Genomic DNA, 16,395 nt, shown 5'->3' with positions numbered 1-16,395 from the left:
CCTACCGTGTCCTATGCTGTGACACTTTTACTGGTTGCCGAGCTCCTTAACGAGCTCGGGCACGGCCTCGAAGAGGTCGGCAACGAGACCAATGTCGGCAATCTGGATGTCAGCTTTCATTAGCCTCTGCAAACTCACCTGGAAGATAGGAGCGTCAGCGTCCTTGTTGATGGCAACAATGAGCTTCGAGTCCTTCATGCCCGCAAGGTGCTGGATGGCACCCGAGATACCGATGGCAATGTAGAGCTCGGGAGCAACAACCTTGCCGGTCTGGCCGACCTGGAGCGAGTTGTCGGCGTAGCCGGCGTCAACGGCGGCACGCGACGCACCGACAGCGGCACCGAGAGCGTCGGCAAGGGGGTCGAGGACCTTCTCAAAGTTCTCCTGCGACTTGAGCGCGCGGCCACCCGAGATGACCTTGGCGGCCGACGAGAGGTCGGGGCGAGACGAGACGACAATCTCCTCGCTGACGAACTTGGTGGGCGCTGAGGTCAGCTAGTGATTCCGTTTGTCCACTTCCGCAGCCGAGCCCCAACTTACACGACGCGTCAACGGCAGCGACCTCCTCAACGGCAGCCGAGCCACCCTCCTTGGCGGCCTTGTCAAAGGCGGTGCCACGGACGGTGATAACCTTGTACTTGTCCTTGTCCGACGACTTGAGGGTGAGGATGGCGTTACCAGCGTAGATGGGGCGCTGGAAGGTGTCCTCGCCCTTGACGGCAGTAATGTCCGAGATCTGCGAGACCTCAAGCATACCAGCAAGGCGGGGGAAGATGTTCTTGGCCGCAGCGGTGTGCGCGCCGAAGAGGTGCGAAACCGACTTGCCGGGGATCACCTGGGCGAGGAGGGGCGCGACGTCTGCGGTCAGCATGCACAAACACAAAGCTCACTCTCAGCGAGGCCGTTAGCGTAAGCGTCCGAAGCCGACGAGTAGATCTTGGAGAGACCGGCGATGCTGCGTGTCAGCGATGGAATCTCGGATCTCATCTCCGAGCTTTTGCCGAAGTTCCGAAGTCGTTCTTCAACTCACCCCTTGGCCTCCTCGACGGCCTTGGCGACGTCGCTCGCCGAGCCGATGACGATGCCCGAGACCTGGTATCAGTCCCTATCCTGTATGCGCAACTCACGTCACCGCCGACAGCCTGGGCGGCGGTAACGGCAACGAGGGCCTGGTCGTTGAGCTTGCCGCCCTTCTGCTCGAGGAAGACGAGGGACGAGGCAAAGCGGCCAGGCGCAGGCGCGGTGGAGAAGCGAGCGGCGCGGGCGGTGCGGAGGACGTTACGGGCGAGCATTGTGATGGGGAAGACGGGTAGACAGGCAGGCAGACAGAGAAAGGAGACAAGAGAATGGATATGTATCGAGTAGAAGAAGGTACGACTAGGTGTAGGGCCACGGGTCGCGATACCTCGGCTTTCGGTTGGGGATTAGCTGGCGAGCGAGGTGTCTGCTTTAGAGTCCTTAACCTTTAGTTTCATCATTCTCCGGCTCTAGGTACTTTACCGGGTTACTTTGATTTACTATCGGCCGGGGCTCAGCTCAAGCTAACTGGTATTGGAATTTGATCCCGCTTCTCCACCCAAAGCATCCCTCGCCTAAAACACCCCATCCCACGCTCGGCAACCCCATCCACCTTCCTCCACCTTCCTCCAACCCCTCCCCCCTCCTCATAGCGCCACCTTAACCCCCGAGACCCATCTCGGCATTACTTGACAACCACGTGCTGTGGCATATTACTGTTCTCTCATTCACTCTGCGCGGTCTAAGCCTTCCTCATCGCATCAACCAGCGCCGACGGATGGCGAGGACGAGCACGAGCATGAGCATGGAAGACAGGAAGGCGTCGCAGACGAGCGCGGAAACGTGACGTGTCGGCGGCCTGCTCGGATCAGCTTGGCAGGAGATCGCGGACCTCTCAACCTGTCTCGGCGTTCGGCACCAGACTCCGCGCGATAAGTGTTTCCCCCTGAGCCTGCGCGCAGCAGGCTATGGCGAATGATTGCGCTGGGGATGAGCTTGTGATGCAGCGAGCTGGCGATGCTGCTGACTTGAGGCGAGGAGCTCATTGTGATCAACACATGTGCATGTGATGCTGAACCACTGGCGGCTTAACAGTGGCTCGTCTACTGGCTCGTCCACTAGCATGGGGATCTGCCCGCGTGCGCCTGGACATGTGGAGCGCAGCGCGGAGGCGACTGGAGCGCAGAGTAGGGTATGCAGCCTTCTGCAGTCCTGTAAGATGTAATGGTCCACCCCGCACAACACGCGCAGAGGTCACTGGGTGATACGGACCATGACTCATGTCCACCTCCACCATCATCATTCCGTAGCCGCCAACCAAGACTTAGACCGGCAACGTAGATTGTACATAGCGCATGCATCATTTCACAAAGCAGAGCGAGAGACCCCTTTAGCCGTTCTCTCCATAACTCCATTGTAGGCCTTAATTCATGGTCGAGTCGAGCGCCAACTGGGCGTGTTGGTGACTGAAACTTGATACTGTAGTCACCTCTTAGCAGTTACTCAAGTGTCCATGATCCCATTCTTGCCATCATCCACTCGCACTTGAAGCCGTTAGTCGACGGGCTCAAACCAAAGGAGAGAGATCACGGGCTACGCAATCACAAACTTGCCAACTTACCGTCTCGATCCTTCAGACTTGAGGCTTAAGACGGCGCTCATCCCGCCACCCTTCATTACATTACCTTCGCATTCAACTCAACTCCTCCAACTCAAAACTCCTCCATCTTCCAACCACCACCTGCCCCGCGATGCCGTCGCGCGCATCCGACATGGCCCAGCAGGGCTTCACCGTGCTGTCGGCCAAGGCGGCCAACGGCGAGGTGGTCCACATCAACGGTGCGCTCATCACATGCATAACTGACATCCAGACCACGTTTACGTCTCCATGCCATGGTCGGACCGCGATGGTAGTCTATCATTCCAACCAAGCTGACAGCAGGCACGCCATACATTATCGCACGCATCCTCGAGTTCGTGTCGGCTGGAAACGCGCACAAAAGGGGCACCAACTCGCGGCACGTCGCCAAGAACGAACTGCACGTCAGATTGAGCATCTACTACCGCCCTGGCGATGTGAGCTCGCTTTGAAGGAAGAACTGACGCAGATCTCGGGACGACCCGTCAGTGACTTCCGCCAGCTACTGGCCGCCATCCATACGCTCGTCGAACCCGTCTCTGTCATCCGCGGCAAGTGCTACGTTCGACACAAGGAGAAGATCGACGACCTTGTACGCTGGCGCAACACCCCAGATCACTTCTACTTTAGCAAGTTCTTCGACCCATACATCAAGCGCGAGTATGAGGTACTTCGCACCGCGAGCGTGAACAACATCCCACCCGAGGTGAAGAAGGTGTTGCTTGAGCGCTACGAGTACCTCCTCACCGAGAAGGAGATGGTCGCCGACCTTATGGACGACTACCATTCCTGCAAGATCTGCGACAAGTGGGCCGCCGCGCAGCATACGGTGCGCTGCGAGCTGTGCCGTTGCTACTTTCACATGGCGTGCTTAACACCACCGCTGAGCGCCAAGCCAGCCAAGGGTTACTCGTGGGCGTGTCTCGGGTGCACGATCCAGCGGCGCATGGACGTCGAGAGCGAAAAATACCGCTTCGTGACCAACGGAGGAAGCGCGCCGCCCCGTGTCAAGCCCGGCAAGAAGGAGCGCGCGGCGATCAGCGACACGCCCGATGTCCAGTTCCGCGGGTGGTCGTGGCGGTACTTTGGGTGAGCTGGGAGTTGGGACTCGCTGACGGCAGCTTGCATACTCGGGCCGAGGACACGCTGAGCGAGGAGGACCTCACCTTCCCTCGTGCGGTGACGAGAGTCGGGCCAAGGTACACAGCCAACGTCCTCACATGGGAGGAGCAGCAGGCCGCAGAAGCAGCAAAGCAGGGCAGCTTACGGGCGTTGGGCCCGTCGCTCGAGACTCGTGAGCTGACTGGGAGAGAGTCACTGACATAAGCGGAGCGGGGTTTCGACCCTGACGAGAATGCGCATACGACGACGCTGACCGTGCTCTCAGAGCCAGACCCAGGGCGTGAGCAACCGCAGCTGATGGAGCTAACCTCAGTCGGACCGTTTATGGACGACGTTGCCCGCCTCAACCTCCCCGTCCCGCCATACGACATCAACCGCCTCAACAAGGGCGTCGTCGCGTATCACGACAAGGGAGCCGAAGAGGGCCTCAAGTACATGAAGATGCTGAAGCTCGAGGACTTTGGCAACCCCCTCATATGGACAGCGGCCGAGGACGCGATCCTCGAGGCCGAGCTGAGCAGGTACAGCGGGCTCGAAGCGCACGCCATCTCCAAGGCGGTACACAAACGCCCCGCCGAGGTTGTGCGCTACACCTTCAAATGGCGAAACAAGCGTCTCAAGACTGAGAACGACCTCATCCGCCAGCACCGCAAGGTGCACGGCAGCCACGGGAGGAACCACTCGAAGACGCTCGGCCCACCGAGTCTCGGCAAGATCCGCTCGCGCGCCGACAGTGAGGTCAGCGAGGACGAGGGATCGCTGTACAACGCGGCGTTTACCAGCGCCAACCGCATGGCCTGTGCCGCCTGCGGCACGCGCACCTCGAACGTGTGGTGGAAGTGTCCGCGCACAGTACAAGGGAACGCAATGTGCGAGCCCTGCGGCTCCAACTATCGCAAGTACGGCGTCATCTCGTTTGTTAAGAGCGAAGACGCCAAGCGCCCCGAGAAGAAGGACGTGCGCCGCCGCAAGGACACTGGGTCGGCCACATCTACGCCCGCGCCTGCAGCTCCCAAGGCGCCGCCATGCGCTCTCTGCAAGAAGAGCGACAAGAGCCTCCTCCGTTGCAAGACGTGTACTTTCCGCTGCCACGCTTCGTGCTACGGGGTGCGCGGCGAAGGACGTGTAGCGGACGGATGGGAGTGCGAACTGTGCGCCAACGCGCGCGAAGAGGAAGTCAACCTCGAGCCCCGATGTGTGCTCTGCCCGGCGGACATGTCGGTGGTGGCAGCGCTCACGCGGAAGAAGAAGATTGTGTACGACTTTGACGTGTTATCGGCCATGAAGCCGACCGAAGGGTGTCGGTGGACACATGCCTTGTGTTCGGCCTGGCATGCCGAGGTGCAGTACGCGGATACGGGGGCGTTCAAGGCCGTCGAGGGGATCAGTACTATCCCCCAGGAGAAGTGGGAGGGGGTGAGTAGGCGAGCGCGAGGCGGATCTAAGCACTGCCAGCAGCGCAGAGCCCGCAAACGTGCTTGTTGACACTTGCTGACACCAGACATGTACCCTCTGCAACCAACCCGACGGTGCCAAGCTCCCCTGTACCGACTGCGGCGCACGCTACCACGTCTCGTGTGCTTGGGCCGCGGGCCACCGGGTCGGCCTGGAAATGACGCTGGCCAAGAGCAAGGGCGCGACCATCGCGCGCTTCAAGGAAGACGCGGGCATCATGGCACCAGGTATCTGGTGCCGTTCCCATTCTCTCGAGGGACGGAGCATCTACGACCCCTTTGACATGGACGACGGCGAGACCGCGCTCAGCATCTACGCTGCGACTTACAAGGGGGTCAAGGGCGGATTTGCTCTGCTTCGCAAAGCGCAGCGCATGGATCAGGTGATGGATCAGGTGAAGGACGAGGAGGGTAAGGAGGGTAAGGAGAGTAAGGAGAATCTGCGTGTGTGTGGGAGTTGCGGGATTGACGCGTCTCCGCGCTGGCACGACGGGTTGTGCCATCTCTGCTGGTTTGCGGCTGGACGACCGTTGAAGCGCAAGGCGGACGAGATGGATACCAAGCCCACCGTTGGCGTTAATGGGCTTGTCGTACTGGCCTGACCCAGTCGTACCGTAGCACAGGTTACACAGAGCTGTTGTATGCATGTGATCGTAGTCTTATCATCGAATATATACTACAGGAAGGCGACTTTTGTTGTTCTATATAGCCACAGCTGCGATTCATTCAAAGCTATGCGCCGATTGGTAGGCCTGAGGCACTACTGGCGCCCATCGACGGAGCGGGGGATGCGCGTGAACCCAGGGAGAGGGGAGGTGAACACGTCCTCCCGCTGAGAGGGAGAGGTGGGGCTCAGAGGGATGGGCACGCCAGCGGCACGCGTAGGCGACATGGGGGTGAGCGGGTCGGCGCCGTTCGGGCTGGTCGCCCTGGGCGACAGGGGCGGCGTGACGAGCTTGCGGCTAAAGAGGAGGTTGTAGATCTTGGTCGCGCCCTTGGGTCAGCAATGCTGGGAGGGGTACTCACATTGAGACGTGGGTGCGCGAGATAGAACATGAACGCGACCTTGACGGTATAGTAGCGGGCTAAAGTTTAGTCCGACTGTACGTGTATTCGACTTACGAATCTGCGACACGAGAATAGGCAGAAGCAGACTCTCAAGCACCTGGAAGTAACCTAAGATAATAAAGTAGGCGAGAAGATTGTCCGTGTTACTGGCACGCTCCAGAGCGACTATGGCCTTGTACGCTGGGAAGATGAGGGTGAGGGCTCTGGTGGTGGAAGCGGCCATGTCAAAGAGGTTGAGTGGGACGAGGAGGACAAAGCTGGGGAGAGTCAGCTGGGACCGGGGCTGGGCAATGAGGGGTTGTTTGAGGGCAGAGTGGAAACACGGCCAAAGGACTTGAACTTGGACTTGGACTTACGCAACAACCGCGCCAACGACAAGCCGCACACGCTCGATCCCCGTAGCCTTCTCAGCCGCCACGACACTCTCGCTCCGTCCAAGCACAGCGCGAAGTCTCTCGACCTGCTCGTTGGCCGCCACGACCGCACGCTGCGTCTGCGGGTGACTCTTGATATTGTCAATGTGGCTCTTTGCGACGTTGAGATGGGCGGTTGCGCGGGCAGCATGGTTCGCTCCAGCAGCGCGGGCGCGCTGCAGTGGCGTCTGCTTGGTGGGCGCAGGGGTGGTGGTCGACATTGTTTCTGGAAAGAGGAAGGAAGGAGAAGGAAAGTGTGGAAAGTGTGGATGTGAGGGTTTATGTGTTGTGAAGGAAGGAAGAAGAAGTGACGTGGATAGACGTTGGGGTGAGAAGTCTGAGTGAGAAGAAGTGTGTATCAATGTGCCAGAGTGCGAGAGCGTGCGAGGTGGCGCATGCTTCTCTCTCAACTCTCAGCTCTCAGCTCCCAGTTCCCAGCTCCCAGATCACAGATCACACAACTGACGACTTGAAGCGTGGCAACGCCCTGGCAACTGGCGGTCATAGCGCCTCCGCCCTCCCGCCTTGGTCCATGCGTCGCATCGTTCGTCATCGCATTGGGTATGCGCCATGCATGGGTATCCTACGCTATCGCTTATCGCCCATCGGGAATCTGTCAATGTGTCTATGCCTTCTCACCGCTCTCCTCTTCTTCCTTAGGAGTCGCGGCTCCGCTCTTGCTCGGCGACTGTGCTCCGCTGGCCGGACCGAGCGGGGAGAACTTTTCGTCGCTCGGGTCATCGAAATCCTCTCCCGCGTCACGCTTACGCACCAGCTCATCCACCTCGATCAGGTAGCCGTTCAGGTCCTTCTCGTCCGGCTCGAACTGGAGACCGTCGACAATGGCGTCGTGAGCCTCCTCGAAGCGTCCCAGGCCGACGAGCGCGCGCGCACGGCTGGTGTCAGTGGAACGTGGCAGAGTGGGCCGAGTAGCGGGGTGTACGTCGCTGAGCTCATAACCAGGGTTGAATGGCAGTTGCGATTTGAATGTAGCAGCTGTTCGCGCCAGGGCACACTCACCGGAAATGCCCCTTGGCCCAGGGCCGCTTGAGGCTGATCACCGCGTCCGCGTCCGCAAGCGCATTGGCCCATGCGCCGGTCGCCGCAAACGCCGCGGAACGGTTGCATAGCGCAATGGCCGTCTCGTCGCGCGAGATCGCAGCGACTTCCCATGGCGGACGGGAGAGCGCCATGTCCGCGCTTCTCGAGTAGTTGTTGATCGCAACGGGGATGTTACCAGCCTTGAATGCGGTCTGGTGTTAACGCGAGTCGCCAAGAGTTCCCACGACCTCCCGTCGGCAGCAGGCAAATTATGACTGTTCCACAACAGGTGATTTGCAGGTTGGTTGCTCCTCACCCCCCTTCGCTGCGCTCGGCGCCGCGACACTCACGTTGCCCGCCTCCTTGACCTGCTTGATCTGCTCCGCACGCTGCGGCGGTGGCTGGACGTTTGGCGGAGGCGGCACAGCCTCGGGCGGCGCATTCTTCATGAACTGGTGCATGTAGTTGAGCGGGGTATAGTTGACGTCGCACACATCGCACACGGGCTGCTTGTGCTCGGCGCACACGACCATGTTCTGCACCTGTGGAGGATTGGTGTTGGGAATCGCAACGTCCACAATCGCAAAGGGCATGGTGCGCGTCGGCAGGCTGTCGAGAAGCAGCTGCATCGCCGGGTCGGCCTGCACCTGCATCGGGCCGCCCATGCCCATCGGCCCGGGACCGTGGCTGTGGCCGGGGCCGTGCGAGTGGCCGGGACCGTGGTTGCAATTGGGACCGTGGACGTGGTCTGCCATGACGAGCTGAGCTGAGGTGAGCTGAGATGAGATGGAGAGAATGTAATGTCTGGGAAGCCCAACATGGAACCAGAACACGTTTCGAACCAAGTGGAGGTTACGTGGAAGTCACGTGCCATCCACGTGTAAAACAACAAGGTGATGATCACGTTAATGGTGTAAACAAACAACCCCCACCTCCACCTTCCTCTCCATCGCTCACTTTTGTTCCTTTATCCATCCATCCACTTCCATCCACCCCACTTGTCACTGTTTCGGCTCCCACACAACCCCTGCACGGCTCCTCGTCCACGAGCCATGTCGTGAGGCCCCCCGTCGCGCTCCTGACCCCAGTACCTTCTCCGGCTCCCTCATAGGGAAGCGCAAGGCTGATCTTGTCGAGATTGCCGAGGCGCTCGGCGTCGACGATGCCGCATCCAAGAACATGGTCACTCTGAGGGAGGATATTCAGACTCGTCTTGACACCGACGCGGAAAAGTATCGCACCCACCCTCAGTTTGAGGGGCTGTACCGCCGCACCCGCCGGAGCCAGTGAGCCACCCACCCTCCACCCACCTTTAGTCTTGCTAACAACAGTGTCGAGGCGAACGACGACAGCGACTCACCCGCCCCCGAGAAGACGCCCCGAACTCGCCGCTCCCTCGCCAAGGTCGTGGACCACCTCACCGAGGCCGCGAGCGTGCCCCTTCCGGACTCTCCTGCGTGAGTTCTGAGCAGTTCACCGATGCTGATTGCAGGAAAGTCTTCCGCTCGGTCGCGCAGGACACTACCGAGGCGTTCCGCGAGGTCGCTGACGATGCTCTTGCTCTCGTCGAGACGGACACGCGTAATATCGTCGCCCGCCTCCGCGACGGTGCCGACGAGGTTGCCCGCGTAATTCGCCCGGTCGTGCACCACACGGAGGAACACTGGCGCAATGCGCGCGACGTAAGCATCCTCCAGAGATTCTCTGACACCAGATCTTCTCGCAGGCGGACAACCTCCTCATCGCGGCGATCGCGCTCGAGGGCGCCGCCTTGTACTATCGCGTTACGAAGTTCCACCACATCACGCTCACTTTCCCTCCGCGGGACACAGAACCCGGATCGTTCGGCACGTTTTTCGGGAATGCCTTCTCGTGGGCACCGACACTTGCTTGGACATTTGTCGTCCCCCGCTACTCACACTTCTGGCAGCGTTCGGATGTGTGGCCTGCCCTTACGTGGTGGTGAGCTGTGAGCATGCTGTACGCTGACGACAGGCTCGGCGCAACGGTGCTCCCGCCGCTCTTTCTCAGCACGATAGTGTCCTTTGTTCCACAGAAGGGCGTTAACCCCCGTCGGGGCGTCACGACGCGGTACCAGAGTGCGTAGCGGTTCAACCCAGAAGATTAGCTAACTCCAGGTGCCAACCCCCCGACACCGACCGTCGACGCGCTCACGTTTGCCATCTTCCGTTTCGCGATTCTGCTTGCGGTGCTGTACGACGCCGCCCCGTTCAACCTTACGTACGCGCTTAACCTCAGCGGCGACGCAACACTGCGTGTACTAAACGCTGGCGTTCTCTTTGCGCTTGTGCTTGCCCAGCGTCTCGCCGCCTAATATCCAAATCTATATCCCTTAAACCTTCGTTCTTATGTTTATTTTTTCCTGCAAAGAAGATGTATCGTTTGAAGAGCACTCGAATGGGGTAGTGAATGATTTGTTTGTTGGAATGGGGTAGACTTGAGGTAAACTAGTTTGGGCGGGTAAGCTGACGGGCGGGGGGTCCAAGCCTCAAGGGGTCCCTGACCCCACGCGTCCCAGGAACCGTGCCACTCACTCCAGCAATGACCATCCACACCCATCTGTTCTGTTGAGTATTGGACCTGTTTAAACATCTCTAGCATCGCAATCTCTCCTCACTCCTCACTCCCCACTCCCCACTCTCCTCTCTCCCATCCCCACCCGTGCCGGTCAAATGACACGGTCACAGGTGGGCCCTCCCACTCCCAGTCCCACTTCTTCCCCCTACCCCTTCCCAACCATCGACGACCGCGTCCAACAAAGCATCGACCTTTGGGCGCGCAACCTCCGCACACTCTTCGACGACGCACGGGAACGCTTCTCGGATGTGTCGTGGGAGACGGATATTGGCGACCGCGTGTGGGCACATAAAGGTGCGGCGCCATTCACAAGACATGCTGACTCTAGCCATCGTCTATGTGCGCGCTCCCAGTACGTGATCCAGAAATCACCTTGCCACCGTGTCATCACAGTTGCCTGCCTCGCTTTCCATTCCTCTCCCTAACAGTTCCTCTTCATGCCGTGCGCTCTGCACACTCCTTGGTTCATCCCCCAAGGAACCCAGGAAGAGCAGCTGGACCCGCTCTGTTCACCTGCACACTCTGAGCCATCACACAAACTTCATCCCCAACCCACCAGACGAGCAGTCCTACTCTTCCTACTCCCGACGCACGTCTCGCTCCACTCTCCGCTTGCCGATCGTCACGCGCTAACGCCCGCAGAAGCTTTCAAAGACCGCTATTTCATCACCGGGGCCAAAAGCATCACGCTCGCGCGCTCGCCCACAAGCTTAAGCGGACCCTCCCCAACACCCTACCTCCTCTCCGCAAGCTCTGCTCACGGAAGCCCCTCTCCCAATCCATGGCGCGCTGCATCGTCGTCCCTCTCGGTCGACACGGCAGGGAGCGATGGCACGCTTCGCGCGCCGACCGTCAGCGTTGCGGGCTCGAGCGCCGACGGCGTGCTCCGTTTACGACACGAGGACGCGCCGGAGCTGTTCCGTGCCCAGCTCGAATGGCTGTACACGGGCGAGGGGTTTGGCGATGTCGTCGAGTGGATCAGCGGCGAGCGTGAAGGTACTTCGAACACGTCTCTTCGCGATAGTCTGGGGCGGCGAGGAGACGTGTCCGAGCGCCGAGACAAGCTCGGCCAGGACCTCACGTACATGTGGACGAGCAAGCTGTACTGCGACGTCCGGATCCATCTCGCCTCTCCAGAAGGCGATGGGTATGACTCGGACAGCTCTGGCGCGTCAGACGACTCGCTTGCAGCAACGGTCATCTTCACCGCACACCGCTTCATGCTCATCAGCCGGTCACCGTACTTCGCCACCCTGTTCCTCAACGAAGACTTCCGCCCCTCCACTGCCGACGTCCACCTTTCCACACCTCCCTTTACCCCCGCCGCGCTCCACTTCTGTCTCGGGTGGATGTACGCTGGACACCTCGACTTCTCCAACCGCTCGTACGACCTCCTCACCGCCTTCCAGATATACCGCGCAGCCGAATATCTCCAACTCGACTGCCTGGTCGAGGAGATCGAGTCGCGCATCGTGCACGACTTTTGCGATGGTCTCGACTACAACAGGTGTCACTGCCGCCGCTGCCTCAGTCGTGTGCCTCGCGTTTGGCGCTTCGCCGGTGCCAGCGACGTCGGTGCGCTCGAGTTACAGCGTCGTGCGCGTCGCTTCATCCTCCGCGGATGGGGCGAGACGTGGGGCCGTGAGATTGGGATGGCGGAAAAGGCAGAGCGCGATGACCTCGTCAGAGATGTCCTTTCGTCCATGACGCCGAGCAGCGTCGTCGGCGCATTCCGCGCGATCGCAAACATCCGCCGCCGCATCGACCACTTTACACATACCCGTGGCGCAGACACGACCGGCTGGGTCGATTCCATCAACGACATGGTCCAGCCGATCCAGCGACGCGCGCGCGAGTTCCTCGCCTCCAGCTTCCCGCAGGTGTGCGAGTCGAAGGAGCTCTGGGACCTCTTCTCGGGCAAGGGCTTCGCGGACGAGGTACTTGACATCTTCTGGCGCGAAGTTGTGGAAATGACCGGCCGATCCCCGACGTTCACCGTGGCTCCAGTCGTATACGAGACGATCGTGACTGCACTGCTGCGCAAGGTCGACCCGAAAACACTCGAGGCTGTACTTCCGACCCGCTCGGCAAATCGACACAAGGTTGAGATGGCACGAGACGCAGTCCTGAAGCATATCAAGAAGCGTTGGGTTTCGATCCAAAACGAGGGTGGCTTTGTGGCGCTCAAGGGGCGAACCCTTCAAGAGATCGCCAGCGGTGGGTCCTTTCGAGAACTAGCTAACGTGCAGCTATTGAGGTGCCCGCCAAAGAGCTCGCCGCGACTCCGCAGGTCCCCTTTCCACGCGTGCGCGACAATGGATTCCCCCGAACAACGTCACGAGCACAAGGTCTGGGCGATCGCGTCCGGAGGACCTCTGCTCGCAACTCGGTCCAGTCTGACACAGCGACAGAGCCGAACGGGCTACGGAGACTGCGCCTGTCATCCTCGGCGTCAATCACCAGCACTACCTCGACATCCCGTGCCCCAAGCGCGCCGCAGCGGCCTGCACCAACGGGCCCTCAAGCCCGCTCGCCAACCGCAGCTGGCAGGACACCCGTTGTGTCAGTGGGGTCCAAGCGCGGCCTTCGCTCGGGCCAGAACTCGCCCACTCCCAGCCGACAGGGGCAAGTGATGAGCGGCCCTCCACGCCCGCTCCTTACGGGTGTGGGTCGCGTCACGCGTCAAGGGTCTGCTAGTAGCAGGCCGTCCTCACCTGCCATCAGCTCCCCGCTATCACCCGCTGTGCGCGCCGAATCGCCTGCTCCACTCCGTCTCCCCTCATCCTCCAGAACGTCATCTCTCGCCTCTCACTCACGCAACCCCTCGTCCACATCCCAACCACCCACTCCCACATCCCCAGTCCAGAGTATACGAACCCAACGATCCACAGCGTCCGTACGATCTGCCGCGTCACGCGCGACCGCTGCGTCAACGTCCAAGGCCAGGATGCCAGCTGTAACGGCCAGTTCCACTGCGGCCAAGCCGAACAGCATCAAACCCGTGCGTGGCGAGAGCAGCGCGGCCAAGCCGGCCTCGACGGTGCGCCCGAGGACCGTGTCGACTGCCGAGGTCAAGCCGAGTCGCGTGAGCGACGCAGCGAAGCCGACTCGCCCAATTGCGTCGTCGAGCCGGCTCAGCGACACGGCAGTGACTCGCCAACGGACCGTCTCCACGGCGTCCAAGGCGCCGGACGTGACTGCGAGAGCACGCACCGTCTCAGCGGCACGTGCTGAGTCCTCAAAGCTCACATCAACCCTCGCGACGCGGACTCGTGACCTCTCGACAACGGCGCCTTCGGAAACCAAGCCTCCAGCGGTGCGGAAACGTACGGTGTCGACAGCTAGTCGCGCTCCCGAGCCCAAACCTACCCCGCCAACGCGGACGCGGACACTATCGACTGCGACCACCAGCACCGGTCCTGGAACGGCTGCCGCTGCGGCTGCGTCGAGGCAGCGCACATTGTCAGCGGCGAGTACCCGCTCCCGTGCACCCAGCATGTCCTCCCTCGCGCCGAGTGTCGGTACCGTGGCTAGTCGCACGTCGACAATGTCATCCGCGAGCACAGCGGCCAAGGCCCGCGCGTCGACTGGCTCGATGCGGACCACTGTGAGCTCGAGCAAGGCGACGCCCGTGCCCAAGGTTGCGGCCAAGCCGACTGCGGCAGCTAGGGCGACGCCGGCTGTCCGGCCCACCCCCAGCACTGCAGCGAAAGCCGGCCCAAGTACCGCAAAAGCTTCGTCCAGTACGCCAGCCAAGGCCGCCTCCATTGCACCCAGCAAGGCAGCTTCCATCACCGCCTCGAGACCGCCCGCGCTCAGGACCTCGGCGTCGACCAAGTCGCTCGCGTCGACCTCATCACTCGGCGCCCGCGCGTCTACCGTCCCGCGAACGCCCACCACCTCAACCAAGACGGTGACACCGAGCGCCTCGTCTTCGCGCCTCACCACGACGACCCCACGCACCCGTGCCACCTCGCTGAACACGCAAGCAACGCCTCCGCCTCGTCCCCGCACCTCCTCCTCCCACACGCCATGGAAGCGTGCAACGCCTCTTCCGCCAACCGTCGCCGGCGTCGCGGGCCAGCGCGCGCCGCGCCAACGGCCGAGCCTTCGCTCATTAAGCGGGAGCACGGAAGGGCCACCCGAGGCGATCACGCCGCGCGTGAGCGACGCGACCGAGCCGATCCTCGTGTTAGACGAGGACAACGAGCTGACCTTTGAGCGCGAGCGCGAGCGCAATGCGGACAAGGTCCCACCCGTCCCGCCGATCCCCGAGAGTGTACGGCGGCGGAGCACCGCCGAAGTCGTTGTCGAGGTCAGCGTGCCTGAGGAGAATGAGGATGAGCTGGCGGAGGAGCTGGCCATCCCGCAGGTCGTCGAGGAGGCGCCGAGCGACTCGGAGAGTGTGTACGAGAATAGCGCGTACGACGAGACGGCGTCGAACAAGGACAGCGCGTACGCTGAGTCGGACCGGGACAGCACGTACCAGGAGTCCGTGGCGTCTGCTGTGCGGTCTGTGGTTTCGCAAGAGTCTGTCGCCTCCAAGAATACCGCTTCCGAGCGCACAGAGGACGAGCACGACGGATCTGTCAACGGGAATGTCGAGCGGTCGGCAGAACAGTCTAACGGCGCACTGGTGGACCAGCCTGTTGACACTTTGGTGGACGAGGCCGAGATGGCCGCAGACGCGGCAGAGCGCACGACACCTCCGGCGTCAACCCACGCGCCGTCGCCTAACGGCACACCGACGCCGAGAGAGCGAGGCCGAGACACAGAACCGCCACTCATGCTCAACAGAGACTCTGAGCGCGAGGCCAAGACACCCACGCCGGCCTCGCCGTTCCCACCAAGCCGAACGCGCACGCCAACCGCGTCGTCACAGGCTTCTCTGACGTCGCAGGCCTCAGTGGCCTCGCATTCATCTGCGTCGCAAAGACCCCAACCGTCGCACACCTCGCTCGCGCCGGCGCCAGCTCTCCGCTCACCCGTATCTGCGGACCAGCTCCGCCCCGTCTCTGAGCATCTACGCTCCCCCGCGTCGACGGACCAACTGCGTCCTGCCCACCTCCGCTCTCCGCCTACCACGCGCGCTCCACTGCCAATCCCCACCCTTCGCGCGCCTGGAGCCTCACCCCCTTCGCCACCCCGCTACCTCTCCGCCAACGCCCGCTCCCCACGCTCATCCTACTCGTCGTCTCCCATGAGCGTCATCTCCCGCGTCGCCAGCGAATCCGGCTCCCTCCGCTCCCTCAATTCCGGCTGGCACCCCGCCCACGCTTTTGACCCCCCCAAGAAAGCAGCGGCCCCAACCCCCCTCCCACCCCCTCCAACCCCTGAGGAAGAAGACGGCTGCGAGCCCTACTCTGGTCTCGGCGTCCATCTACACATTGGTATCCCAGCCATTGTAACCCGCGGCCGGCGCCGTTTCCGCGCCAACGTAAAATACCTCGGCACGCTCGCCTCCCGCTCTGGTGCCTGGGTCGGCCTCGAGATCCAAGACCGCGAGTTGGGCATGGACACTCTACCAACCGGTGCCATTGACGGCATCAGGTATTTCCACTTCACCCCGCCCCCCGATGTTCCAGGCGACAATGACAAGGGCGACCGACTACGCCGTATCGCCATGATTGCTGACGAATTGCGCCGCACTCCAAACCAGAATCAGAACAAGCTGGGACTGGGCCTGATGCGCTCGGCCAGCCCGTTCTCCATCACGGACGGCGGACCGGAACGGCCCCGCGCCATGTTTGTGCGTCCGTCAGACGTCTTGTTCGTCATGGGGAGTGGCGAGTAAGTGATACTGTGATACTGTAGGTCTAGGTGTATATGTAGGTGTAGGAATATATACGCATCTGTCTTTTTGGCGTGTGTGTCTAGTATACATTGCGTGGATGGATTGCGCTGTGGAAGACGTGTTTACTCTTTGGCGTTGACAGCGCAGTTCAGAGTCTGCTCTGAACAGCATTACGGGAAGCGGAAAGTCGCAACTAACGGAAATCGTCACCATGGAAAGCACAGGAAGTTAGCCACTTCTCACGGCGCT

At 61.2% G+C, this 16,395-nt stretch overlaps 6 protein-coding genes across 6 annotated transcripts; 3 read left to right on the top strand and 3 right to left on the bottom strand.

Annotated features, from left to right (window-relative positions):
* Nucleotides 1-27: 27 nt before the first annotated feature.
* ETF1 (uncharacterized protein) lies at nt 28-1,292 on the bottom strand (the record flags this gene model as incomplete). The annotated part of the gene is made up of 6 exons (XM_060604036.1): nt 28-102; nt 139-485; nt 541-858; nt 891-955; nt 1,031-1,092; nt 1,128-1,292. 6 exons carry the CDS (start codon nt 1,290-1,292, stop codon nt 28-30), a joined length of 1,032 nt encoding a protein of 343 aa, XP_060460270.1.
* Nucleotides 1,293-2,768: 1,476 nt separating this feature from the next.
* SNT2 (uncharacterized protein) lies at nt 2,769-5,834 on the top strand (the record flags this gene model as incomplete). The annotated part of the gene is made up of 8 exons (XM_060604035.1): nt 2,769-2,856; nt 2,889-2,927; nt 2,960-3,093; nt 3,126-3,745; nt 3,778-3,950; nt 3,984-4,058; nt 4,092-5,194; nt 5,280-5,834. The coding sequence occupies 8 exons, from the start codon at nt 2,769-2,771 to the stop codon at nt 5,832-5,834; spliced, it is 2,787 nt and encodes a 928-aa protein (XP_060460269.1).
* A 158-nt stretch (nt 5,835-5,992) lies between these two features.
* On the bottom strand, nt 5,993-6,934 carry CcaverHIS019_0705840 (uncharacterized protein; the record flags this gene model as incomplete). The annotated part of the gene is made up of 4 exons (XM_060604034.1): nt 5,993-6,226; nt 6,259-6,317; nt 6,355-6,557; nt 6,657-6,934. 4 exons carry the CDS (start codon nt 6,932-6,934, stop codon nt 5,993-5,995), a joined length of 774 nt encoding a protein of 257 aa, XP_060460268.1.
* Nucleotides 6,935-7,338: 404 nt separating this feature from the next.
* CcaverHIS019_0705830 (uncharacterized protein) lies at nt 7,339-8,509 on the bottom strand (the record flags this gene model as incomplete). Its single annotated transcript, XM_060604032.1, has 4 exons — nt 7,339-7,434; nt 7,486-7,609; nt 7,734-7,966; nt 8,105-8,509. 4 exons carry the CDS (start codon nt 8,507-8,509, stop codon nt 7,339-7,341), a joined length of 858 nt encoding a protein of 285 aa, XP_060460267.1.
* A 297-nt stretch (nt 8,510-8,806) lies between these two features.
* On the top strand, nt 8,807-10,089 carry CcaverHIS019_0705820 (uncharacterized protein; the record flags this gene model as incomplete). Its single annotated transcript, XM_060604031.1, has 7 exons — nt 8,807-8,811; nt 8,843-9,040; nt 9,086-9,211; nt 9,247-9,436; nt 9,469-9,716; nt 9,750-9,853; nt 9,893-10,089. The coding sequence occupies 7 exons, from the start codon at nt 8,807-8,809 to the stop codon at nt 10,087-10,089; spliced, it is 1,068 nt and encodes a 355-aa protein (XP_060460266.1).
* A 358-nt stretch (nt 10,090-10,447) lies between these two features.
* On the top strand, nt 10,448-16,146 carry CcaverHIS019_0705810 (uncharacterized protein; the record flags this gene model as incomplete). The annotated part of the gene is made up of 4 exons (XM_060604030.1): nt 10,448-10,646; nt 10,681-10,704; nt 10,995-12,569; nt 12,602-16,146. 4 exons carry the CDS (start codon nt 10,448-10,450, stop codon nt 16,144-16,146), a joined length of 5,343 nt encoding a protein of 1,780 aa, XP_060460265.1.
* Between the last annotated feature and the right edge of the window lie 249 nt (nt 16,147-16,395).

This window comes from Cutaneotrichosporon cavernicola (assembly GCF_030864355.1).
Source record: "Cutaneotrichosporon cavernicola HIS019 DNA, chromosome: 7b".
Lineage (NCBI taxonomy): Eukaryota > Fungi > Basidiomycota > Tremellomycetes > Trichosporonales > Trichosporonaceae > Cutaneotrichosporon > Cutaneotrichosporon cavernicola.
The sequence above is the reverse complement of the archived record's forward strand: the minus strand, read 5'-3'. Positions and strand labels throughout refer to the sequence as shown.